Source organism: Miniopterus natalensis, chromosome 6, assembly GCF_054644295.1.
Source record: "Miniopterus natalensis isolate mMinNat1 chromosome 6, mMinNat1.hap1, whole genome shotgun sequence".
NCBI classification, from domain to species: domain Eukaryota; kingdom Metazoa; phylum Chordata; class Mammalia; order Chiroptera; family Miniopteridae; genus Miniopterus; species Miniopterus natalensis.
Genome location: NC_142086.1, coordinates 54,855,172 through 54,880,920, shown reverse-complemented (window position 1 = coordinate 54,880,920; position 25,749 = coordinate 54,855,172). Strand labels below are relative to the sequence as shown.

Sequence of the window (25,749 nt, the reverse complement as noted above, 5' to 3'; positions counted from 1 at the left end):
CCGTTCCTTCTTTTGGAAAATGAGATACGTGATGTTGCCTTCAGAAATAAAGAAAATGGCCCAGCACCTTGCAGATGGTGTGATGATATTGTGTAATTATACACTGTGCTTTCAAAAATAGTCTTTACTTTCACACAGGTGACTTACTAAATAATGACAGAGACCTAGGGCTACAAAGCATGGCAACAAATTGAAACTGAGAAAGGATCATGAGCTCCTAAGAAATTCATGAAGTTTAAATTCATAAGTTTGAAGAGAAATGCTAAAAAAGTTGACTATTTGAGTTGATAAGCATTTCCTACAATTAGAAATTTTGAGTTTAAGCTGAGTTATAGAAGATGGGCCCATAAGTCCACTGGTGCTCTGACAACAACTCCTGGTGAACATGAACCACCTTCCTTGTTGTAAAGATTTCAATCATTCATTTGCTGAGCATCTTCTATGGACCAAGCATCCTAGAGGTGCTGGGGATACGATGACAAGCAAAACAGACCTTTTCTTCACGGCATGTATAATTTAGTGAGGAATCTGACTGTTAGCATCTTCTCACAGATACAATCAGAGTTAGACTAGGGCCTCACAGTCCACTTAATTTAGGCCCTTACATTTACAGATAAGGACCCTGGGGCCCAAAGGAGTTAAAGGAATTGATCAAGGTCTTCGAGCTGCTGCTATTAGAAGGGAGAGGAGGCAAGAACTCCCCAATGTCATTTCAGTAATCTACACTGACAGAAATGGGAGACATTTCACTCACCCACTTTGTACAATAAAAATAGAGGAGCCCAGCCAGGCGTGGCTCAGCGGTTGAGCATCGACCTAGGATCCAGGAGATTGCAGTTCAATTCCTGGTCAGGGCACATGCCCGGGTTACGGGTTCGATCCCCAGTGGGGGGTGTGCAGGAGGCAGCTGATCAATGACTCTCTCATCATTGATGTTTCTATCTCTCTCTCTCCCTCTCCCTTCCTCTCTCTGAAATCAGTGAAGATATATTTAAAAAAATAAAAAATAAAAATAGAGGACATAAAATTTTTTTTCAACAAAAACACCACATTACACCTAGTTGAAAGAAAATGCTCCAGAACAAGGGAAAAATGCATAAGAACTAATACCTCTGGAAAAGAACAAGGCAGACAAACCAAGGAAGAGGCAGCCAGACAGGCCCCTTAGCATTTACTTTGTGCCAAGTTGCTCTTACATTATTTTATTTGATCTTCCCAACCCAATAAGAAAGCTACTTCCACTACTCCATTTTTTAAAAAATTTATCTTTATCGTTGAAAGTATTACAAGTGTCCCCCTTTCCCCCCACCCATCCCCTCAACCCTGTACGCCTCCCCCTAGGCCTTCATCCCACTATTGTCAGTGTCCATCGGTTATGCATATAAATTCTTAGGTTAATCTCTCCCCACCCATACCTTCCCTCTGAGATTTATCAGTCTGTTCCATACTTCTTTGTCTCTGGTCTACTTTGTTCATTGGTTTATTGTGTTCATTAGATTCTACATTTGAGTAAGATCATGCGATGCTTGTCTGTCTCTGACTGGCTTATTTCACTTAGCATAATACTCTCCAGGTCCCACCATGCTATCTCAAAGGGTAAGGGATCCTTATTTTTAATAGCTGCATAATATTCAATTGTATAAAAGTCTGAGAAGATGCTTGATATGATTTCGATCTTCTTGAACTTGTAGAGACTTGTTTTGTGCCCTAACATGTGGTCTACCTTTGAGATTGCCCCATGTGCACTTGAGGAGAATGCTTATTCTGCAGATTTGGAGTGGAATGTTCTGTAAATGTTAATTAAATCTATTTGATCTAGTGTGTCATTTCCACTACCTCCATTTTATAGATGAGAAAACCAAGGCCTAAAAAGATAAGTAATCTGCCCTGGTTGCATAGCTGTAAGGGATCAAGACTGCTACCTAAACAGTTTTTAGTAATTCAGTCTTATTGTCTCCCAGAGGGAATCTGAGAGAAAAAGACTACACAAAAAGGGATTAAAAGAAATAGGGAAAGAGATGGAAAAGGAAGACAACAGAAGACAAAGAAGAGAACAGAATACTTTTTGCCAGCTCTCAGGGTCTGTATCCCCATGTTCCCTAAATCTGCACTCTCCAGCTGGACGTACACCCAATACACCTGAATCCATGCAAGGACGTACACTTTCCCCTATTGCTAGGCCACCAAAATGCCCAGGATCCCTCCCTCCCTCCTACTGGCAGCTAACATCTCTTGACTTGAGTAGCTTTTACTTCTTACAATCCTTGCCTCCAGTTCTAGAATTCCATTTAAAAGATCTCATTCTCTCTTTTATATTCTAGCTGGCCAAAATTGTCTGTTCAGTTAGACAACTGCAAGTACTTGGGAAGACTTGGTATCTTCTACAGACAGTCACTAACTAGCCAGGCACCACACTGCTGCCATGGGGATACCATCTCTCCAAATGCCCTGCCCCTCCTGAAATTGCTTCTTGACAATACCCTCTTAATGCCACCTCTGAGGCAAGAACTCTCTCAGTGGGCTGTCTAGACCCTTATTTGACTACAAGAACTCTGTTAAGGATCCATGCGCAAATATAAATGAGATGGTCTGCTTGTCAGGGGTAAGAAAGACAAGGGTAGCTGGCTGATAAGATTTTAAGTCCAAATCTGTGGGTATGCACTACAAAGTACAATGTATTGCTTTGTAGGCCACCATAACACCATTTTAAATTTAAATATGATGTTCCCAGATCAACCAACTTAACTTCATAACTGCTTTTCTTACTAGGAAACTCTGTGGAAGACTTTTCTATCTGACAAATTGATAAAAAAAAATCAGGCTTGATTCTAGCCAATGCAGTAACTCAAGTAAAATAAGTAAAAGGCAGGATGATTAGAACAGAAGAAATATACGGTCATTATTCACAGGTGGCCTGGTTGGGTATATAGAAAATATAAAAGCATCCACAAAGTACAAGAATCAGTAAGCTAATTTTACCAAGATCATTAGGCCAATATATAAAAAGAACTATTTCTATACAATGAACTAAAACAATGTGAAATTTTTAAAATGCATCTACAATAGCAACAAATAACATCAAATGCCTAGGAACATATCTAATAAAAAACATGCTAAGATACCTAATCTGAAAACTACAAAACACTAAGAAAAATTAAAGAACTCTCAATAAATAGAAGGATATAGCATGTTTATGGGTTGTAAAGTTTGATATTATAAAGGTATCAGTTCTCCCCAAATTTATGTATAGGCTCAAGGTAACCCCAAACAAAATATCAGCACTACGTAGAAATGAGAATGAAATTTAAATTACACTCAACATTGAATTTCATAAGTATGTTGAGCAAAAGAAGCTAGACACAAAAGGGTACATATCATATGAGTCCATTTATATAACATTCAAAAGGAGACAAAACTAATGTATGGTGTTTAAAGTCACGATGGAGGACATTCTTGAGCCCAGGGCTAGTGCCTGTTTAGGGAGCACAAGGAGTCTTCTTGTATTCTGGTAAGTTCTAGGTCTTGGTCTAAATGCTTACACAGTTTGTGCAAATTTATCAAGCTGTACTCTTATGATTGTTATATTTCAATTAAGTTTCTTTCTTTCTTTTTTTTAAAGGAGCTGTATCCTAGTCAAATAGTATCACTGAGTCAGTACAGTAGTACCTTGGTTTTCGAATGTAATCCGTTCCGGAAGACTGTTGGAGTTCTGAAACATTCAAAAACCAAGGGATCAGCAGGCGATAGCTAGGCCTCAGGATCTTGCCCTCAGTGGAAGCTGTGTGGCATGTTCGACTTCCGAGGCATGTTCGAAAACTGAAGCATTTACATCAAAGTTTACGGCGTTCATAAACTGAAATGTTCGTCAACGGAGACATTTGAAAACGAAGGTACCACTGTAGTTACTAAGGTGTCTAAAGTTTTAGCAAATCTTTCTTCTGTGATGGTATAGAAGCAGTCTTCCAAAGAAATAACCCACATGTTTTAAAAGAGAAAAAAACAGACAAACTGGCCCATTTAAGAGAAATAGTAATTCCCTTTGCTGACAAAAATCTGTTTCCTGCCCACAAATACAGGCCTGTGAAATCTGCCCAGGGAAGCCACCCCAGGCCAGTGCTGGCAGTGAACTTCACTCTCACAGCACCGAGGATCAAAACAAAGGAAAACACTTTTGTTGACTGTTATGATAAACAATAGTTTAAGTCAAAAGAAATTGTTTTGGGTTTTTTGGAAAGACAAAAAACACCTTGTCTAATAAACCTTTCCTTTGGTGTTTCATAATCATCAAAGTTGCAATGTGCCACAGACTTTGTTGTAAATACACACAACATTCAAGCAGTTGTTGAGTGTTAAAGAAATCGCCAATCAGTTATACTGCGGTCCGAGAGGAAGAAAGACCAAGCCCAGCCTTGTTTCTCCTGCCTCACACGCAGGCTTTGCCTGCCTTCCACCGGTTGTCTGTCGTTCAGATTTTGTTTGGGGGTTTTCCTCCTCTCTTCTTCAGTTTCATTACCTTCATCTGGGGCAGACTCATCTTTCCCGTATCAGCTGTGCAAGCCTGACCTCGAAGAGGACCTTATTTGGTCACATTCGACAGCCATGACCTTCTTACTTTACATGGAAAGCTGTGTCTCATGCAGAAGTTGACCAGAATGGCATGTCACTGAGGCTCCGTCTCAGGTGGCCAGCCTGCCTCCAGAGCCTCTCACAGCACTTCTGAACCAACATGATGTGGAATGGATGTAGTCATGTCAGAGACCTCTCAGAATTCCAGAGCAGTATCCTAAGGCGAAGGTCTATTCCTGAGCTTATTACTCCTTACCACCAGCTTTAGCCCACTGTTCCTCTCTTAGACCATTACCACCCATCCTCATTTCTCGCCATATTAAAAATATGTACTGTTTAGTTCAAGAATTTGGGGGTGGGGGAGCCTGAGACATTTGCCCATGCTGTTCTTTGGTTATGGCAGTGAGCGGAACAGAAGGAAGGAAGGCAGAGGGAAAGACTATCAAGCAGAGGGACATGTGAATATAAAAATGACACTGGCAAAACAGAACTGAGGAAGCCACCTGGAAGGTAGATGTAGCTTCTTCTCTCCTGACTGACCCTTAACTTGCCTGAGTACCCCATCGCCAAAGATCAGAGGGCTTAAGTCACCAGATGCAGTGTCCCTTGGGTTCTTGGGTTTGAAGAGTACAACAAAGCCAAAGGCCTACTTCCCAACGCACGGCTGCCTTCCCTTAGCTCTGGCCCTGTTTTGGACATATTTTGAGACAAAGCTCGAATAGCTAGTTAGTAAGAAAAAAGAGGTAGGTAGTATCAGGCTCATTATTATTATTATTTCTTGTTAATCCTCACCTGAGGATGTTTTCCCACTGATTTTTAGAGAGAGTGGAAGGGAGGGCGGGGGAAGAGAGAAACATTGATGTGAGACACATCCACTGGTAGACTCTTGCACGAGGGATCAAACCTGCAACCCAGGTAGGTGCCCTTGACAGGGAATCAAACCTGCAACCCTTCAGTACATGGGGCGATGCTCTAACCACTGAGCAACACTGGCCAGGGCTAGGCTTATTTTTTAAGTTGTACTATATTACCAGGAGAGGTCAAAAATATAATTTTATTCTAGGGCCCAGAAGATTAGAAATTCATTTCAAGCATAGAATATATTGCTAATAGTTCAATATCCTTTGTAATTGCTATAGCAGCACTGGCGAATGACAAGGATAAGATACCCTGTTCTGGGCAACAAGGAGGTTCAAGGGAGATAAAGTAAGTGGTTCTGGAACTTAAAGAAGAACATCTGGAAAAGGAGATGCTTTTTGGATTTCCAAACCCAGTAAGAAGCAGGCTCAAACCCATTTGAATGGTTAACACTGATTCTGCCTGGAAACAGTTTCCAAAAATAGAAACTTGAAGTGTTATCAAATTTAGTTAGGGGGCACAAGTTCTAAAAGAAGAATTGGAGGAGGTATAGGGGAATGTGCGATTTTCTTTAATATCTGACACAGCTAAGATTTGTAAGCAGAGATTCAAAAGTTGAATACAGTGAAAAATCACTCATAAGTAATAAAGTCAACTACTTAGTAAGCTGTGCTAAAGATTTTTTAAATGAATCCCTCAAAAACCCTCTCCTCAAATATGCACAAACTCTCTCTGACCCAGGTACCTCCGCCTGATTCACTCTGCCTTTACCAGTGTTTTAAGGTCAACACAATAACATGGATATCAGCCGTAAGAGAATCGACAACAGATTTCCAGACCTAAGATTAGCATTTCTGTGTGGTTTCTACATATCCTTTAAAAATATCCTAAAAAAGTCAACAACTACTAAACAACTCAATGTTATGGAAAATAAGGTAGGCAGATTGTTACATATTGAAGAAGATGAAAGAGGCATAACAATAAATGTGTGTGGTTCTTTATTGAATCCTAGATCAAAAACAGTATCAATATCAACTGTGAAAGACATTTGGGGACAACTGGGGAATTCTGAATATTAGTGAATAAAAGTTAATTTTTTTATCTAGGAGAATGTCCTTAATTTTGGAGATGCACACTAAAGTATTTGGAGGTAAAATATCAAAATGTTTGCAACTTGCTTTCAAATGATCAAGAAAGAGAAAAACCCTCTAGATAGAGAAATGAAACAGATGTAGCAATGTTTCAAAAATAAATCAGTAAAATAGATATAATATCCCATCTCTGAGGTACTTGGAGGAAAACAATCTCTTTATCTTATGGTTAACTACACAGGTCAAAAGGAGATGTGCCAAGGACTTCAAAACCGAGCATTACCACATGAGGAGACACACGGGCCTATTACCAGACTGAAAGGATACTGTCCTGTTTATCCTGTACCTTTACCATGTTTGAATAATACAGCCCCAGGAATCTAAAATTCTTCCAGGTTATTTCCAACTTGTCGTGTTTGTCAGCGAGGACCAAAAGACTGAATATCATCCTGGTGCTATATTTCAGGACCCTGAGAGTTTAGGAACAACCATGAGGTAGCAGAATTCATTAATTAAAAATTGTAAAAGTCCTTTCTATATAGTCATTATCACCTGCATGATAAATAACAAAAGAGCCAAATTAGCAATTGATAAAGATAGTTCCTGGAACATCTGGCTCCAGGAATCAGATTCTCCAATGCAGCGGCAAAAACCTACAGTCAGCAGAAGATAGGCTTCAGGAGTTGGTGTGTGAACAACAAAAAAGGCTTTGAACTTAGAACACAAACTATGGGAAAGGACAGATCCAACAACTAGGGTTAGGGTTACATTAGTATAGAAACAGGACCAATCCAAGAGTGAGATTTAAGTCTTTTTTATTTTAGTTTTATACCCTTAGATCCAAGAATCTTAATAACATAGTTATGTGAGCCACCCAAATCCAAACCTTTATTATGTAGAAGAACAAACTGAGGCTCAAAGGTGTCTTGCCCAAGGTCCCGCAGGTGGTGTGTTGAACTGTGGGTGTGCTGTGTCCTGTAAGTGAGGGCTAGCTCTCTGAAAAGAGCTGCTCTCTGGCTGCCCTGTGGGCAGGTAGCCCATGTCAAAAGGCACTCTTTGTTCAGAGCTTGCCAATATGCTTGATAGTAACTTTAATCATCAGCACCGTTTTTTCCTGAACCATTTTTTCCTAAGATTCTTTAAAATTATTCATGTTGAGAAAATAAAGAGTTATACAACCCACCCCCCCAAACTATAATGTTTGTAATGTGCCCAGGACTGGCCAGATTCTAACTGCCTAACTAAGACATAGTCATGTAACAAATGACATGTCATAGATTCCCATGTTCTCAGACTTGATCAGATATTGCCCAAATTGGGACATTACTTTAGGGAGATTTATAAGGGTGAAGTCATAGAAAAGGACAGGAGAGAAGACAACTTAGAGCAACAATTTATCAGGCACCTTGGAAGGCCTGTTACAGACGCTGTATTATATAATGCTCACAACAATCTTTTTTTTTAAAGTCTCTTTATCCTTATTGTTGAAAATATTACAATGTCCCCTTTTTTACTCCCACTGATCCCCTCTACCCCGCATCCATCCCACCCCTAGGCTTTCCCCATACCAATGTCTGTGCCCATGGGTTATGCTTGTAAGTATATAAATTCTTTGATTAGTCTCTCCCCACCAGAGATTTAAGTCTTGATGGCCTTGCATAAAAATGGCTGGGGAATACCAGAGTGAAATAATAACCAATGAGACTAGAGCCAGGTATTGGTACAGTGGGAAAAGAGGTGAGGGAAGAAGACAACTTCCTTGCCCATAAGAGTAGATGAATTTATACCAAGTGTTTAGAAATTCAAGAGCTGGATGGAACATGTTTTGGGATTCAAGCCCAGGGATACTGTGCTGGTGAGCTCCTGTTAAAAAATGATAGGCACTTACTTGATAGTGTGGAGACTGTGTCTCCAGAGAGCCCTCTCTCAATTCACAAGGGGGATGATAGAAAAACGGGCTTAGCAGGGTCATTAGATGATTATTTCAGAATTCTGAAAATGAAAACCCAGAAGCCTTGAATACAGTGTTAGAAATTAAAGGGAGGAAAGGGAGCTTAGAAAAAAACTGGCCCAACTTTGAAAATATATAGGGGCGGACAAAAGTATATTAAATTACCAGCCATCATTACCTAAAAGATAAATCTTAAGTAAGAACACAAAATAAGAACAATAAGACAAATAATAAGTAACAAATAAATAATAATACAAGATAAACTCTGTGTTTCGAATACTCACAACTATAAACCTACTTTTGCCAGCCCCTGTATAAATAGCACTAGTAGAGAGTGCGATCTGAAAATTCTCTAAGAGGCCACCTGCGAAGGCAGTGGAATTTCTCCCAGAATGCAGGAATTACAGTTACTGATAGTTTCTCCCACCTGGGTTTTAAACTAGACAACAGAATTGATACCATGGAGAAGTTAAAGCCACGAGGCTGTGCTCTGAAAGCCTCTCTTCCATTTTCTGTTTATCTCGGATAACCCTAAATCTCTGCTATGGATTCAAGCTGACAACAGCAACATGGGTAGAGATGGAGCCACAGATAATGTATGGGCTTGTAGAACTTTGCTTTCTCTGGGGAAATGCAGGCAGTGCATAGGATTGGTGCTTCGATGACAAGATGCTGCGGGGCTTACACTGGCTCTGGAGAGTGACGTGTTTGTAAATTTGTTTGTGTAGGTAGCATTTTATGCCCTTACTGCTCTCTGGGATGTGGAACACAGGCGACAAGAGAGGCTCAACAATGGAGAAATCCAGCTCCAAAAATGCGAAAGCACATGAGCGGTTCCAGTTTAAGGGCCCCCCAGATTGCAGCCTCCATTAGACCCCAAAAAAAGTCCTCTGGCTAGAGTAAAAGATGAAAATAATGGTTTTACACTTATAAACGGATTTTAATTTCTCTGTGAGAAGAGAGACTGACTTGACAAGGGGGTTATACTTTACAGGGCTTTATTAGGGGCATCCTTTACACTGCTGGGATCATATTATTTGAACTACATACAGTATAACGTTTATATTACCTAGCAGTGTCATATAATGGGGAGGAGAGACGGTGATTTAGGTGTGCTTCTGCTAGTCCTAGCTCAGTGATTACAGCATCCCATAAAAAATTTCCTCCCTCCTTCCCTCTCCCTTCTGTTGCCTCTCTCAACAGTGGCAGCAGCTGGTCGGCAGGATCAGCACATGGCACCTCAAAACCAACTGGTACACTATTGGTCAGAAGGTGAGAAGCTAAATTTCCCCATGAAAGTCAGTTTGGGAAGTCACTGTATAATGTACAACTGCAACCCAAAAGGTGGGATAGTACCACTCAGGATGAACAGTTGAGTGTCCTACCCTTCATGGGGGGGCTCAGGGCTTCCCCTACCTATCCAGTCCCCCACATGTGAGGGGAACATGTGATCCAATTCAAGGGTGATGCCCAGGTCCTAGAGGACAGTGATGGGATAGCTTTGGCTAAGAAGAGCAAAAGTGGTCCTCAAGGCTATTTATCTCTTCAGTTGCAAGGAGCTGGAAGCTGCTCCCACCCTCCAAAGGCTGAGAGGGCCCTGGGAAGAGCTCAGGGTAATAATGGGCCTTAAAAGCGGAAAAGTCCTCAAGGTTGACCTATGGTCCAAGGACAAGTTGATCGGCGTGGCTCAGTGGTTGAGCATCGACCTAGGATCCAGGAGATCAAGGTTTGATTCCTGGTCAGGGCACATGCCCGGGTTGCGGGCTCGACTCCCAGCGTGGGGCGTGCAGAAGGCAGCCGATCAGTGACTCTCTCATCATTGATGTTTTTCTCTCTCTCTCCCTCTCCCTTCCTCTCTCTGAAATCAATAAAGATATACTTAAAAAAAAAAAAAGAATTTGGCTGGTCATGTCCTTGGTCATCAAGTAGGAGGACCAGTTGCTAACTGGAATTTGGGATACTGGCCTTGTCCTCTTTTCACCTCCATCAGTACTAACAATAATGACACGGGTGATTTTTAAAGGTTTCTATTCTAAGTCTGGCTAACATAGAAGGAAAGAGATTCTTCGTATTAATGTTCCTCTCTCCTCCTCCCCAAAGAACTGGTCATGTTAGTAAGAGGAGCCCAACTAGGATGTACGTGCCAAATCAGGAATGTCCTGACTCACAGATGGGACCTGGTAAAACCAAGTGTCTATCACGGAATAGCTGCATCTTAATCTTGGTAAGAAACTGCGTATCTTTCAAATAGTTATTTCCAAACAGAAAATCTCTGTTATCAATTAAAGAAGATAATTTAATACCAATGGTAGTAGAGAGGTTTATGTGTTTTTTGACCCAGATAAACTAATTTCAGATTTAGTTCAGATTTACTTTCTACACTTCAGAATTGTTTTTGAAACAGCTTGGATTTGTGCAGTTGCTTTTCTCCAAAGGACTCATTTATCCTAACAATTTAGGTCTGCTACTTTAGAATTCTGAAAATGGAAACCCCGAGGCCTTGAATGTAAGAGTTAGAAATTAAAGGGAGGGAAAGAAGCTTAAAAAAGAACTGGCCCAACTTTGATGGAGGTAGGGCTTGTGTCCTAATAGATATGGGGCTCTTTCATAAAGATATTTTGTACAGAATGATTATTTCTAATTGCGTAAGATGTCACATCCCAAAACTTGTGGGCTATCAAGAAACCAAGCATTGGACAGTCAAGCAAAGGCTTGCCTGAGTATACAGAGCTGACCCGAGGAGAGTCAAGATAAAAATAAGTGGTTTCTCTGGGTTTGAATGCACCACCCCCTTTCGACTACCACAGGGTGGATCTTTTAAGACCTACAGCTTGGAGACCTTGCTTCCATCTGGGGCGTGCGGTTACCTTCAAGCTCAAGAGACTGGTAGGATGATAGGTGACTGACTGACTGACCTGATTATGCCAAAAGAAGAATCCAAGTATTATTTATACCATCTACTTTCCTGTGGCAGCTGTTCAAAAAAGTTTAATATTCAATCTTTACCAATATGAGAGACAACTATTTGTTTAATTTTCACAGTTGAGAAAGAGGTCAAAAGAGAGCTCTGTCCTCCCAACTTGAGTTTTATTAGAGATGACAGGATGGCTTCCTCTACTCTGGGCCTTACGTCAACCATAGATTTCACCACCAAGGGCTGCTCACTGCGGAATACACCATCAGGAAAAGAGGAAACAGCATTTTTCTTGAAAGAGGAAGAAATGCAAAACTAAGTCTTCTCTAACATCCCTTCTATAATTTATTTCCAACTTTTATAATTCTCATTTAAACTGGCATTAAAGGGAAGCGTTAATAATCCTTGAAATAAAATTTAAGCACCGTGGAAAATTTTATCTTGAAATAAAAAATTCATCTTTAAAATCTGACAGGAGAAAATTCAAAGTCTAGAGAAATCAGTGTCTCTCAAGAACCATTCCTTCTATCTATAGCCCTCCTCCTAAAAGCAGAAAGTGTCAAGGGTGCCTAAACCATGGCATGGTCTCCTGCACATGCTTTTTCTGGGAAACATAGCATTAGCTGCACAAAGTCTAAATGCAGCCTTGGAAGACTTGGCTAGTGTATGTGTTTAAAAGAGGAATCAGAAAATGAGAAATAGCCCTTACTAGTTCTTTTCTATTTATCTCTAAGGTCATCCCAAGGACTCTCAGAACTCCAATCTTGAACCCCTCCAGAGTTGCTTCCCTACCAGTCAGAGGCTGGTGTTAGGGGCTGTTGAAAGATGGGGTGGGAAGGGAAGATAACAGAGAATGTGGTGGGGTGCAAAATACATTCATCAAGTCCTGGCTGTGTTCAGAGCAGGGTGCTATGGCTGAGATAGACATAAGGAAACATAAGGCAGGGGTTCTCTGCTTTTGGAGACACTTAGAGCCAAAGAGAAATTATTTCCTGTTTCAACAGAATGGAAACTGGGAAGCAGGAACTAAGTTTAATATTTGTCAAAATACCAAATACTGTTCATTAAAACCCTATGCTGTTTTCTCCTTACTCCTCAAGAAATAGGATTCCATGGCTGGTGGGGAAGGAAAGGGAAAAAAAAGGGAGTTGAGCAGGGGCAGAAATGTGACTCGAGGTATCCCTCAGCACAGTGAAGTTATGACCACTAAATTATTCTCTATCAAAATTCAGATTAGGAAACTATGGGTAGGCATTCCAGGTTCTGGTCTTCACTGTGGGCGTCCACATAGTAAAAGAGACATAAGCTCCTCTTCTATTCTACCTTTTCTATGGGAAAAGTATAAAAGACCCTCATTAAGTGCCCTTTCGGGCAATTACAAAGCATTTCCAGGCACTGGGCTGAAAAGTGTTTATGTAAGCTGAAGTCCTCCTTAGCCCCTCTGGAGAAGCACAAATATCAGCATCCTCTTACACAGCTGAGATCTAGGGTTACCTCCTGAGAGGTTTTAAACTCTCCCACAAAAGGACAATCTGCCCAGGCCTGTTCTTTCTTTAATAGGGAGGGACCAATTTATAGCAAGGGAAAACTTTCAGAAAAAAACTCCTTGCAGCAAAACACAAATGCAAACAGCCTTATTTTGGTTGTGAGGATAGGATTAGGGACTAAGAAGAGCTCTTTAAAAACCCTGAGGAAATTGCACTGGATTACTATTAAGTTTTGTTTTGCTCTTTAACTGGCTGTCCTTTTTATGCGCATCATACAGCCTTGGTCTAGCCCACACAGCCCTTGGGTTGTCTGTGAGGTGTTAGCCAAGATGCTGGAGGACGTGTAGGGGGTGCTACTGAGGCAAGTGTACCCCTAGAACCTGGCCTCATTCTGGGGTGAGGTTACTCTGGCTTTGGGGTTGCTCAGAGGCTGGGTTCTTTCTGGTTCTTGCCAGGACGTTTATTTGAAGCAAGGCATTTGAGGAGTACCCATCGGAAGGGTTGCAGCCATAGTGAGGCTCCCCTATAGCTGGGTACCAGTCTGGGAAGCGTCATTTTAAAATGACACATATCCCATCACAATGGGAAATTAAATAGAGGAGGGAAGGCCAAACAGTAGAGAAATGACAACTTTGTCACTCCTGTGTTAAAGGGTAAGCCTAAACAAGAAGTACCTGCATCGTGGCAAGCAAACACCCCTTCTTCAGGCCTGGAGGAAAGACAAACTTGCAGTAGAAGAGCAAGGCAGGAATCTTGACTAGGAAGCTAAAGCCCCAGCCCCAGGGGAAGCAGGAGATAAAAGGGTAATAGGCTCAGATCAAGTCTCAACACCTCTCTCCCTAGGGAAGCTAAACCACCTTCTCCTATTATCACTCCCTTTAGACAGCTACAGTCTATAGTGGAGACGGAGAAAGGGGGGCAGACTGGTCAGTAGCAGCCCTTCCCCATAAACCCAAGCCATCAGCCTGGCAGTTGGAGGGTTAAAGTCAGCACTTGAAAGAAAACTCAAACCCATTAAGCCCAGGCTCAGAGAACAGGGAGCAGCAGGGAAGCCAAAGGAAACTAATTTTGGAGGTTCTCCAAGCTGCCAATCACAAGCATATTTCTAACAGTCCCAGTGTTGTTTGAGTTGGTTGTTTTTCCACAGGCTACACAATGGGGTCTGGTTATTCATTGAAAAAGTCTGCAAGGGAGCCCCGCCCTCCATTCACAACCAATTTGGAATGCTCCATTCAGCAAGAGGGGGACTCTGCAGCTCAGCTCACTGGGGCAGTCGGAGCAGAGCCCAGCTGTCGCCGCAGGGACGCTTGCTCGCCCAGCGAGCTGTGTTTATGTAAGAAATTCAGACACTGCAGGCGCCTGCCTGCTCCGCACCCTCCCAGGGACTCGGATGGCCAAGGCTCGGGCTGAAATCTGCAAGGGTGTGCAAGTCTGCGCCCGGTGGGGTGGGCAAGTGCCCTCTGGCAAAGGGCGAGAGGCAAAAGAAAACTATCTTGCACTGCCCGGTTCAGAACCTGACTGTAGCTACCAGCTGAGAAAAAGACTTCAGTGGTATTTCTCCTGCCCCCGGGGGTGAGCTGGTTTGCATTAGAGGACAGCTTTCTCTGGAAGCTGGCCTTTCCAGACTCCTTGCTTTTGCATTCATTGCCAATTGCTACATCGGGAGCCACCTGGCTTTCTCCCCAAGGGAGAGGGTCTCTGGAGACACTCCTAGATTCTCGGGCTGCAGAGGGGGAGAGGCAAGCTACCTATTATGAACAGACTCACAGTTCGTTTCCTGGCTCTGTGTCCAGCCTGTAAGGTTTATAATTCCCCCTGAATGCCCATGAGACATCCAAAGGGAAGAGCAGTGGAGATCTGGGGCTGCAGGGTGAAATCTACTCCAAGGACAGTGTAAAGTACAAGGCTAAAAACTGGTTTGGTTTCTTCGAGATTTTTTTCAAACCTTCATAATCACCCTGAGAGAGATCTGATGAAGCCAGTCAGTCTGACAATCAGACTTTATTTCAAGGAAAAGCATACTACTTTGTGAAAATTAAATCCAGGAAATAAGTTTTAGTTGTTTCCTCTTTTTTATAAAATATTTGGTTATTTTCAAATGTCTTAATATTTATACCTCTTCTCACTGCTGCCGCCTCCCCCGCCTCTGTGCACTCTCAGGCAGTGACTCCAGAAACATTTCTCTGAAGTCTTTCTGACCACAGAATCAGGTTCAGTGTCTTGGCTGTTCTGCAGATCAGTCTCAAACACCTGGCCTTTTAAAAACTAGATCTTATCCTGCTCCCTGGCACCTTGCACCCTCTGCCTTAACTTTCCCCTAGATGCTTCCTCCTTCTAGGCAGGGGAGCCTCCTTTATATGCTATGCAGGGTCCTTTTGTGTGGGGGCTCTTTTCCTGAAAAGAGTTGCTAGTCCATTATCTACCCGCCAAGACCAAAGGTGTACTTACATTACGGTTACACACACACACCGGTCCATCTGCATGCACACGAGGGCCTATTATTTTGCCCCTTCTTTAGGCAGAGCCTCTAAGAGGGATGGGACAATGATAGAAACTGACGACCAAAGCCTTTGTTAAATGAGCTTGATGAGTTCACAAAATGAATTTTTAAAAAAGCAACCTAATCTGGGACTGGCATCAGCATGCCTGGCACTTGTCCAAGAGCTGGGAGCTGCAACATGACAAGACTCTGAGCTCCTCAGATTCCAAGTAGAGAAGCACCGTGTGCCAGGGCACAGATGGGGCCCAAGCTGCCTCAAGGGCAGCCATGTGCCCAACAGGGGCTGTCAGCCTCTGAGCCTGGATGTACTTTACCATCATTAAAACCTGAGAAACATGTGGAGGGAACAGTTTCTTGGTAGAGAGAATCACACAGCTCACCTACTTCCATCACCAGTGATACTACTAGAGGGTAGAAACGGCAAATAGTACAAATTCTCAGCTTTATCACGCTGCTGGTCTTCATCTTGTAAAAGTGAAGATTGAAAACAGGCGATAGATGGTACTTTCTTGATTGGTGTCAGGATTTTGTTACCCCTGGAATCTACCTAAGTGATCTACCAGGCCGACCCAGATAAAATTCCCCATCCCAAGTCTTTCTCACCAAACACAAAGGACTGAAAAGGTTACTAGATTTTATTAGAGGACTATGAGCAGAAAGACATCTAAGAGGCAGAGAAAAATCCATTGTTTTTAATAAGCCTAACTGAATTAAAGTTAGAGGAGAACAGATTTTGTACAAACATATGGCTCTTTTAGTTAAGTGGGAACTCTAGGTCTTGGTTTCTTAAGAGTCTTGAGTCGAAGGCTCTTGGAGGCTATCAAAATAGGAAGGATCTCCAATCATTTAGCACCCTTCAGTGGTCAGGTAGTGCGCTAGCTCACAAAGACTTTGAAAGTACACTGGAAACGGGCAGTGAAATAATCTCACCCCACCCGTTTTCCTCCAGCTTTCTTCAGCTCTCTCCTTTCTTCTCCCTCCCTTCCCAACTACTAGCTCCCGAAAAGGATAAGTTGATAGCCTTGACTCTCTCAACACTCTCATTTTTAAAGTTTACTTTCTTACCTTCCATAACAAAAAAGACTTTAGAATGATCCTTTCAAATCGAAATGGCCAAGACCACAAAACAAGTAAACCTAGAGTTTGCTACACTAACTCTGGGTCCAAAATGATGTGTTCGCTCTAAAAAAGAAGGCACTGCCTCTACTATATCAATCTCAGACTTAGAAAAAAAGAAAAAATCCAACTGGATAATCTCATGCTGAAACAGGATCAAGATCAATGTGTTTTAGGTTCAAGGGCTGTCATAACGGTTAATCTTATTTCCCCAGTCAGCTATTGCAATGTATTTATGAAAAGTCAATTTCATCAGTTAATTAGACAGTCCTTAGAAAATTACTTGCACTTCCTCCAGTCCAGCCACTCTTTTTGAAACACATATTTAAAAAGAACACTTCAAGGGGAAAATAAGGTCACTTGGATTTTAAAACAATTCTCTAAATTATATTTGATATGGAGGCCATGGTTTTAAAATAAGATTTTATCATGCTTTCTCCCCAGCACGAAGTACTTGTTATTTGTGATGTTGGTAAACATTCACAATATCACAATCGAAATAAATGAATAAGATTTTTTAAAAATTGAAATCTGCATTAAAAAAACCCAACTATTTCAATATGTTAAAATCTAGTAACACCCTTAAGTGCCCAAGCACTCAGTCTAGAAGAATGAATGTAACCCCTACCCCACCCCAAATCTAACAATTTTGAGTTCCAATTTTATCTATGGTTTTGATTTGTAGTTAGTTCTGTGAAAATGTATAGTAAAAATGTGTACACATCTATCTACTGACACAGATTCCCTGGTTTGTAGCTATCTGTGTTAATACACATATTTAGCCATACACACACTTACACAGATATGCACACACACTCATTTATAATATATAGGACATATAACACACAGTTTTATCTGTATACACGCTAATATGTCTTCTAGGAAAGGTCAGTTTTGTAATTTTCTGTTTTGTAATTTCTCTCTCTTCCAAATCCTAGATGGAAAAAACTCAGAGCACCAAGATATTTAGTAAGTTTCTCAGGATCACGGAATGAAGAGAACTGAGGTTTTGAACCGGGCAGCCAGCAGTCTCCCTAAGGCTCTCCTGAGGGCTGTCCCGAGGTATCTGAAATAATGAGGGAGAGCCCTGAGCACACCTGAACATGCCAGGACCCCTGCCTCTGTAGCTTTGTGAGAGCTTCTTTAAGGATATAATTTTATAACTTCTTCTTCTCCTCATTTCATCTAACCCCTCCTATTTGCCGCTATCATTAGTCAGTCTCTCCAGCTATCCAGACCTTATATTATACCCTTTGTAAAATGAAGGGATTGGACAAGACTTTTCCAGCTCAAACAATCTGGGATCTTCAGGGTTACTTCTCAGGATCAAGGGACAACGGGGGGCACTGGCAGAACCCCTATGGGCTATAGGTTGCACTTTTTATTCCCTTGAATTTGACCTTTAAGAGTTTCCAGGTGGGGGATACCTTACTGTTTGTATTTGTGAAGTAAGGTAAAACCTGTACAGCTAGAAGTAAGATGGGCATTTGTATAAGACTTATAAGAACAATGGTTTCATTTATTCGAATCACACTTACAGATGGATGCCTATGGGTAGGAACCTAAATTTGGAACACTTATAAAATATAATCTCTTTAGAAGTTGACCTTCTAAGTGCTTACTGAAAAAAGTACACCATTATCTTCAAAACTGACATTCTAAAATAAAAACAATTACCTATATAATATTTCCTCTTCTCTCTCATACTCTCGCACATGCACAATACACAATTAATCAAATCAGCATTAACAGGAAAGGTGGACTCTTAGACATAGCAGGCCATAGTAGCGCATTTGTTTCAAAAGCTTCTGCTACTGTAGGGAAAAGGTTTGCTTTACCAGGCAGGTGCAGGTTTGTTTTATAGTTCATGGACTAGTGATTCAAAGCAACTTACAAAGTTTCATTAAATCTGAATGAGTTTCTCCCTCTCCCCTGGTATAATCATAGGCTCTTCTGGGTGATAGGAATAGAAGCTGATGCTCAGCCCAAGGCTGTGAGATGTACTCAGGGGAGAGCGGGCCCAGCCCTGGGCTCTGCCAGCCCCCATGTGTCCACATTGTCAGTTTCAAGAGGAGTCAAACGAGTCACACACAACAGCAAGGTCAGACGGACAGAGGACACACCATCCCACATTAGTGTTCTCTAACCACTAAGCAAGTGTATCCATTTAAATCTATTCTTCTTGACGCTCCACCTCCAGAAATGTAACAGTCAGAGAGGGGGAAAGAATTATTAAAATACCTTTTGAGGCTATTCAACCATCTGTTTTATCCGTAAAAGACCGAAAAGCTCAACCTTAAGAAGTTAAAGCAAAAAGCAAACAAAGTAAAAAACATAGCACACTTGGTAAGCAGAAATATCTCCCAAAGCACCTCCATTTTAGGTATGGCAATTTAATTAAAGAATTTAGCACATTCTATTCGCCAAGCAGGAATTACTTCTAAGGAGCCAAAACCCATTTATTGATTCCTTCCCTTTTAGCTTATTCCTGCAGATAAATATCTCTCCAAATATAAATCCTGTTTGCTGACATCTTTCTCTAAAGAACATACCTCTGCCTCAGCACATGAAATCAATCTGAATGCAGTCATCTCACCTCCCTTTAACTCTTTTGGGTTACAGTGAAACAAACAAAAGTGTCATAAAAGCATTTCAACGAACCTCTGCCAAGAAAGCCACCTCCCAAACAGACTGCAGTTTATGCTGCTCCGAGCAAGAACTGGAAAGGCTGGGCCAAATCATCAACACAGAACAGGGTGGGATTACAAATCCTGCTTTTATCTTACCTACGTACACGCACGAACACTTTGGGTTATCTTTATTTAGCCTTTCAGTGGCAAGCTTTCCAAAACTTAAAAGCAATCAAAGGGCAAAAATTAACATCATTTACTTTCCTAACAAAACATCCACAGCAAGCTGTGACAAAGCTGGGGTAACCATGCATCTGTGGGGTATAGTTTATTTTCTTTTAAAGTCTCGTGGCATTGCGCCTTGAATATGAGACCTATCATTAAAGAATGTTTAGCTGGTACCTCTGATCTTTCATTTAATGATTTAGAACAGCAAGATTTTACTGAGATCCAAAGACATACTCTCTCCCAGGGCATTTTCTCTCTTTATGTCACTCATTTTCTTTCTCTCTCTCTCTCTCTCTCTAAAACAAAACTGGGAAGAATTTGTTGGTACAAAATGAGAAATCGAATCCTTGCCTGGCTCAGGTGCTTGCTATTATAAACTATGACTAAGAGACATGAATTTCTCTATGATGCAACTCTCAAGAGAGGCAGCATTTTCTCCAGGCCTCTCTTAAACCTGCTCATTCGCCAGTGACTAATGCTCTCTAGAGCTGCCCTGTGCTGCTCAAATTTCATCAGCCAGCTTTGTCCTTGATAGCTCTGCCTGGACCATAAAAGCTCCCCAAACCTGTTGAGGACAGCTCTGAAAGATGAGTGCAAAAGCTAACCACACCCCTGCCAACTTGGAGAGCTGTCTTTTGAGCTTGCCACTGTATTTGTTATCTCAATGACATGAGTACTTAATGACCATTTTAAAAAAAGTTTTTACTCTTCTCTGAATGATAAAGTCCTGACAACTACATGAAAATTAGAAGTAAATCAGGTCACCCGGTGACCACCCTTTTTCAATTTAAAAACAAAATTGACAACATATTAGGTGAAGCCACAATTAACTGAATCTTCCATTAACCATTTTCTGCACCTTTAAAAGAAAAAAACTGTCAGGCTCATGATTTGCATCAAGGACTTAATTTAAAAAACAAAAAACACTGTAAGATAATGTCTGGTTAATGGATGTTTGGTCCAACATCTTATATACAATGTCAAATTAATTTATAATTTTGAGATTGAAGCCTTGCAATATTCTTAGGGAAAAAGAAATTTAGGGTTAAATTATGTTCAGTAAATCTTATCTGCAACAGAATAAAAGCACTTTAGAAATAATTTCAATAAGGAATGAAACAAATGTTTTGAGGATTAACTTTGAATTATTAAAAGAAACAAAATAAATTCCACTGTTCAAATATGCTGACTATAACTGAAAAGACATGGATAATCCAAGACCAAACAATTTCAGAACAAATGAGCCACCACCAGAAAGGTACTTACAGTTATCAGACTGAAAATCTGGGACAAACTGTTCATCATCAGGAACTTGTGCTGGAAAAGAGATTTTTATTTTAGATCTTTAAGTTTTATTAAAAAGCACAGTAAAATGTTTTATATGGAAAATAGGACAGCCAAGAAACTTGCCTTCAGCTAACCAAGCCTCTTGAAGTTGACTGAGATCCTGAAACAACTCTGGAATTGAAAACAAAAGACACCTGAATGAGAACTCCTCTGCTAGGGAGAAGAGGAAGAGTCTACGGGGTGCTTTCACTGGGAGCCACTTGAGGAAGCCATAACACAGAGGGAAAAGCTTCACTACCTTCAGAATCATGAGCCAGATCTGTGTCCAAAAACTTCCTCTTTCTGTCAATCACAGGCCGCCCTCTACATTCCTCTGATCTAGATTTCTGAAAAAGGTAAACAGACAGTGAAGACTCAAGTGTAATAAAGGGGTCTTGAAGGGGGTGGTATTACTAAATCAATAAGGAGAAGACTCGAATTTGAAGAGGGGACAAAACAAACCAAAAGCCACATGAACTTACCCCTGGGACCATAAAAGGGACTTGCTGGTCATAAAACCCATCCATGGTGCTTCCAACGTCTCTAATATCACTTTGAAAGGTTTCAGCATTGAGTAATTTCGGGGGGGGGAAAGGGGTCCTCCTGTAATATGAATTTGGGAGATTTTAACTGAGTGGGGGAGGAAGAGAAATGAAATAATTTCATACTATTCTTTCTTTAGGGCCTGTGTAAATCATTACCTTTCTTTGAGGTACTTAAAGCCCACTCAAGGTGTTAGCTTTACAGACTAACTCTGGGTTTAAGGGCATCAAAAGTTTATAGTGTACTTAGTGCCAAATCCATTTATTCATCCTTTGTACTTTCTCTATCATCAGAGTATAGGTTTGCTATTATCTGTCCCCTATTTTTAAAAAGGGGGGGCTTATTTTCATTATAAAACGGTGATTTCAAGTTCTCTCCAATAGAAGATTCTCCAAGGCATTTGTAGTGTTAGGGTTGTTTTTTTTAATGTAATTTAATTTTAACAGTACAGTGACAGGAAGTAGAAAACTGGGTTTAAGCATTCCAAATTATTGGCAATTAAGAATCTGACATACATAGTGTTTCTAAAAGTATTTTGTAGGTCAGTGGCAAAACACTATATATAGTTCCATGAATATATCGATCAGAGATATAGTTATCTTCACACAACTCTTTGTTAAAACCTAAACCTTCTGTCCAAACAGGTGTAGTGTCTGGTAATGTCACAAATAATCTCCATGGCAACTTACAGAGAGATCTATGATATCTGCAATTTCTAAAAGAATAAAAAAGCTATGGAAAATAATGGATAAAGGAAACTAAATTCCATTGCAATATTTTAAATGCATCTCTACCACAGACCTTTTTTTAAAAGCATTAAAAGGAACAGATCCATGAAAAGAAAATTCAGTTTTTTTCCTTATAGTGATGTCCATTTTCCCCCCAAACATGCCAAAAAATAAAATTGAAGTTGTTTCAGTACTGTCAAGCCTTGGGTCTGGGAAGAGAGGTTGGGGGTCAAAATGGAGAGGAGGGAACTTTTTTCCAATTTGGGAGGAATAAAATAACAATTTTAGGAAGGTACCATCTTCCTGAACACTTATTCTCCAAATAAGAAAACACAGTTAAGTCAACAAAATGGGGAAAACAATTTCACTCACTCCAGCTTTAAACAATGTAAAATGCTTAAGGATAATTCTTTTGTTTAACTTGTATATAAATTTTTAATGGGGACCTTTTTCTCATTGGACAATTCCATCCAATTTGTTTTTCACACTGTGTGGAGCATATCAAATTTTGGTGAGCAGGATGCGAGGAAGCCCTTCACGGCCAGCCTCCTCTCAGCACTTTGGCCCAAGTAATCAGATATTTTCAAAGTCAAAGAGAAAGAGGGAGAGGAGCAAAACTGCACACAGTTCATAATTTCCTACAAAAACACTCCCACTTGCCTGCTTGCGTGCCTGCCAAATATCGCTAAAACGTTCAGAATAAAGCCTTTCTCAAATGTCACCAATCCATATACAAAATCTGAAAATCACCAGCATTGAGTAGAGGGGCATGAAAACGAGTCTTCAGTGCCCTTCAAAAACCTGTGGGATTAAATCATGGCCTTAGAAGTTCTGTAAATGTCTATTGGGGGAAGGGGGCAACGGGTAAGAGATCCGAGGGGGATTTCTGAGGGGGAGAGATTTTCGGAGTCTCATGATGAAATACGTTGCAAAATACTTCACCATGAAGAGAAAAAATATATATTTTTAAAATTAAATAAAAGAAAGAAGGTGCCATAAGCGAATTCAAGAGGCATTGAGAATCTTTAAAGCAGCCTTCAGAGTTCAAGGGCTAGCTAGAAAAATCGTGTTCAAAGTATATATATGTATATATTTAAACCTGAAGTGAAGGCTCTAGTTCATCCAGTTTAAACCACTTCCTTTGCGCCCCCCCCTTCTCTGTGCCCCCAGGAAAACTTTAACACGGCGCAGCGGAGCGATCCAGCCCCTCCCCCGCGGCGCACAGCGGCCCTGGTTTTATGAATGGGAGAGCTTGCCGCGGCAGCCACAGCAGGTAAAGGCTGTAACTGGATCCCTCGCGCTGGGCCCCATTCACAAAACAAGACACACTTCCACCCAATTCCCAGCCTTCCCCATTCATGAAAACTCCTTCAGATGCGCCCCCGCCCCCACTCCAGCGCACGCCCAGCCTCCGACGCAGGCCCCTCACCCCAGCGTTTTAGGAAGCAAGCTCAATGCTTCATTCACAAAAAGGGAAAGAAAAAAAAAAAGCCGCAGAGAGTCAACGAAAGAAACCCGCTTCATTCATAAAGTCACTCACATTCATTAAAACGAGTGCGGCGCCGGGCGCTACCAACATCCCCCAATTCCTCTCCTTCCCCCCCAAAGACCCTCCAAACATCCCTCCTTGGCACTCCTCCTCAACCAGGAGTTCTGTTTTCCCCAGAGGTCCCCTCTTCTCGAAAATGAGGTTAGATCCCCAATCCTGCGCGAAGCTACAGCATCTTTCCATCCCCCCGCCCCCTGCACCCGTTTTCACCCCACCATCCCCAAGCTGCTGTTCTGATGCTCGCGGATTTCTCGAGAATCGCCGTGCAGCCTCACGCTCTCAGTCTGCTGGGGGCTTGGGTGTCCACTTTCCACAATGTGAAACTTGCAAGGCCTGCATAAGTTCCGGGCCGACCCCCAACCCCGCAGGCTGCACATGCCTAATGTCACTTAACCCCTCCTGGTGCTCTGGGGGCATCACCTCCCAAATATTCCCCCTAAACTGCTTTCGGCCCCCTCCTCCCCACTGCAAAGCTCCGTCGAGCGTCTCTTCTCGCGAGCCTCCAAGTCCCCTCCGGGCTCTCAGATCTCCAGAGACTGTAAAGCTCCGCAACTCCGCGCCCCCCATCCCCGCCCAGGAGCCCCCGCACTTCGCACTCCGGAGCGCCTCCCCCGCGACGTGCGGAAACCCGCTCTCCACACGCTCCGGAACCGTTAGCCACCCCCGCCCGACGCCTCTCAGAAACCGAACCGGACCGGGCCGCGAGAGGATGGGGCGGTCAGCCCCGGGGGGGGGCTCAGCACAAATAAAAAGTGCACCCTGATTTGAAGATTCTGATTCAGCCCGTAAACTCTAGGGCCCTTCAGACCCGTTCCTGGACACCCCCTCTGATGCCCCCCACCCCCTCGACGCCCCCTCACCTGAGGCGGTGGCTCTCTTCCCCTTGCAGCGGCCCCGGGGCGCAGGCGCGCTCACGCACGCGCGCACCGGGCCTGAGCGCCTAAGCAAATGGCTGGGCCGAACCGCTCTGGGGACAGTGAACCGCTCCGCGCACTAGCCGCTGGACTCTGTGCCGCAGCTGCCTGCCAGGCTGGAGCACTGGGCCGGCCCCCCGGGGCCCGCTGCTCCACCCGCCGCCATTGGCCCATAGCCCTAGCCAAGCCGAGTTCTCATTGGTCCAAGGTTGCTCCCTCAGCTGTCTATCATCTCTTGTTTACCCTGTCTGCGGGCAAATCCAGCCAAGCCGCCCCATCAACTCCGGCTCCCATTGGTCAACTGCGCGTCCCTCCCTTCCCCTCCGGGATCTGTTTTACATAATCTATGCACCGGGGGCCATTGACCAATCAGCACAGGCTTGTTTATATAATGAATGTAAGGACGTTTTTCATTCATAAAAAACGCGACCTGAGGGGGAAGCTTAGCTGAGTCAGTGAAGCACTTAAAGGGGCCGAGGCCCGGAGGAGCTGCGGTTACTTGTCTCCTCGCAGCTCTCCCAACTTTTCACTTAGGCATAGCTCTTCCCTCTTCCCCATTCACCCATTTCTCCCACTAGCAACGCGCTACCGCCAGTATTGGGCCGCTGGGCGACAGACGTTCACAGTGCAGCATCAAGCAAAGTTATCATTTTAGAATTCAGGCGAGAGGAATTCGTCATTCCACCCAGAGAGAAACTCGCTGACCGACCTGGGCGTTCGGCCCACAGAAACACAGAAAAAGGAAACCGAGCCCTCTAATCTTAGTTACCTTTAAGAGAGGCCTTAATTTCCTTTAACCAGGTTTCCAGTGGGGAAGAATAAGCAGTATCTCCCTTTAAAATCTGAGCTCTCAAACAGATTTTAGTTACTATTTTATACTGGCAAGGCCTAAGGCAGAACCAAATCCCTTTTTCTCCCCAGGTTTAATTGCAGTTTATAACCTCCACCAGAATGAGTTTGGGATCCGAGACGAGAGAGGGTCGGCGCTCAACGAAATCCTCTCTGGGGACAGCACCAACCAGTCAACCGACCTAGAAACATAAATCCCTTCGAAAAGGGCTTGCAGAGTTGGACCTCCCGCCCCCCTCCCGGAGCTGCTTGTTTTCCATTTAAGTGTTGAATGCAAGATGGTGTGTTTGCGAATTAGATCCCGTGCAGCTGGGAACAACGAGAAGCTACTCTGCTTGCCAAACGAACGGGCACTAACTGCAATTACTGAGATTCTTAACAGGGTGTTCCAGGAAACAAACAAATAAGCAATCCTGTCCCATCTCCCCCACCTTGTACCCCCTTCAGTGAAGACCACGGGGAGGCTCTCTGCTCTCCCCCAGGATGCTAGGGCTGGTGA

The 25,749-nt window shown here is 42.5% G+C and overlaps 1 protein-coding gene across 1 annotated transcript in view; it reads right to left on the bottom strand.

Moving 5' to 3' along the window:
• The window catches only part of ETV5 (ETS variant transcription factor 5), a 53,496-nt gene extending 32,226 nt beyond the window's left edge, over nucleotides 1-21,270 (bottom strand). The window contains exons 1-4 of the mRNA XM_016200084.2: nucleotides 21,150-21,270; nucleotides 20,927-21,014; nucleotides 20,752-20,799; nucleotides 20,608-20,658 (exon numbers count right to left, since the gene is read on the bottom strand). Of these exons, the coding sequence (XP_016055570.1) occupies nucleotides 20,608-20,658; nucleotides 20,752-20,799; nucleotides 20,927-21,014; nucleotides 21,150-21,194 (232 nt within the window). The 5' untranslated portion in view covers nucleotides 21,195-21,270. The remainder of the gene's footprint in view (nucleotides 1-20,607; nucleotides 20,659-20,751; nucleotides 20,800-20,926; nucleotides 21,015-21,149) is intronic.
• Nucleotides 21,271-25,749: the final 4,479 nt, after the last annotated feature.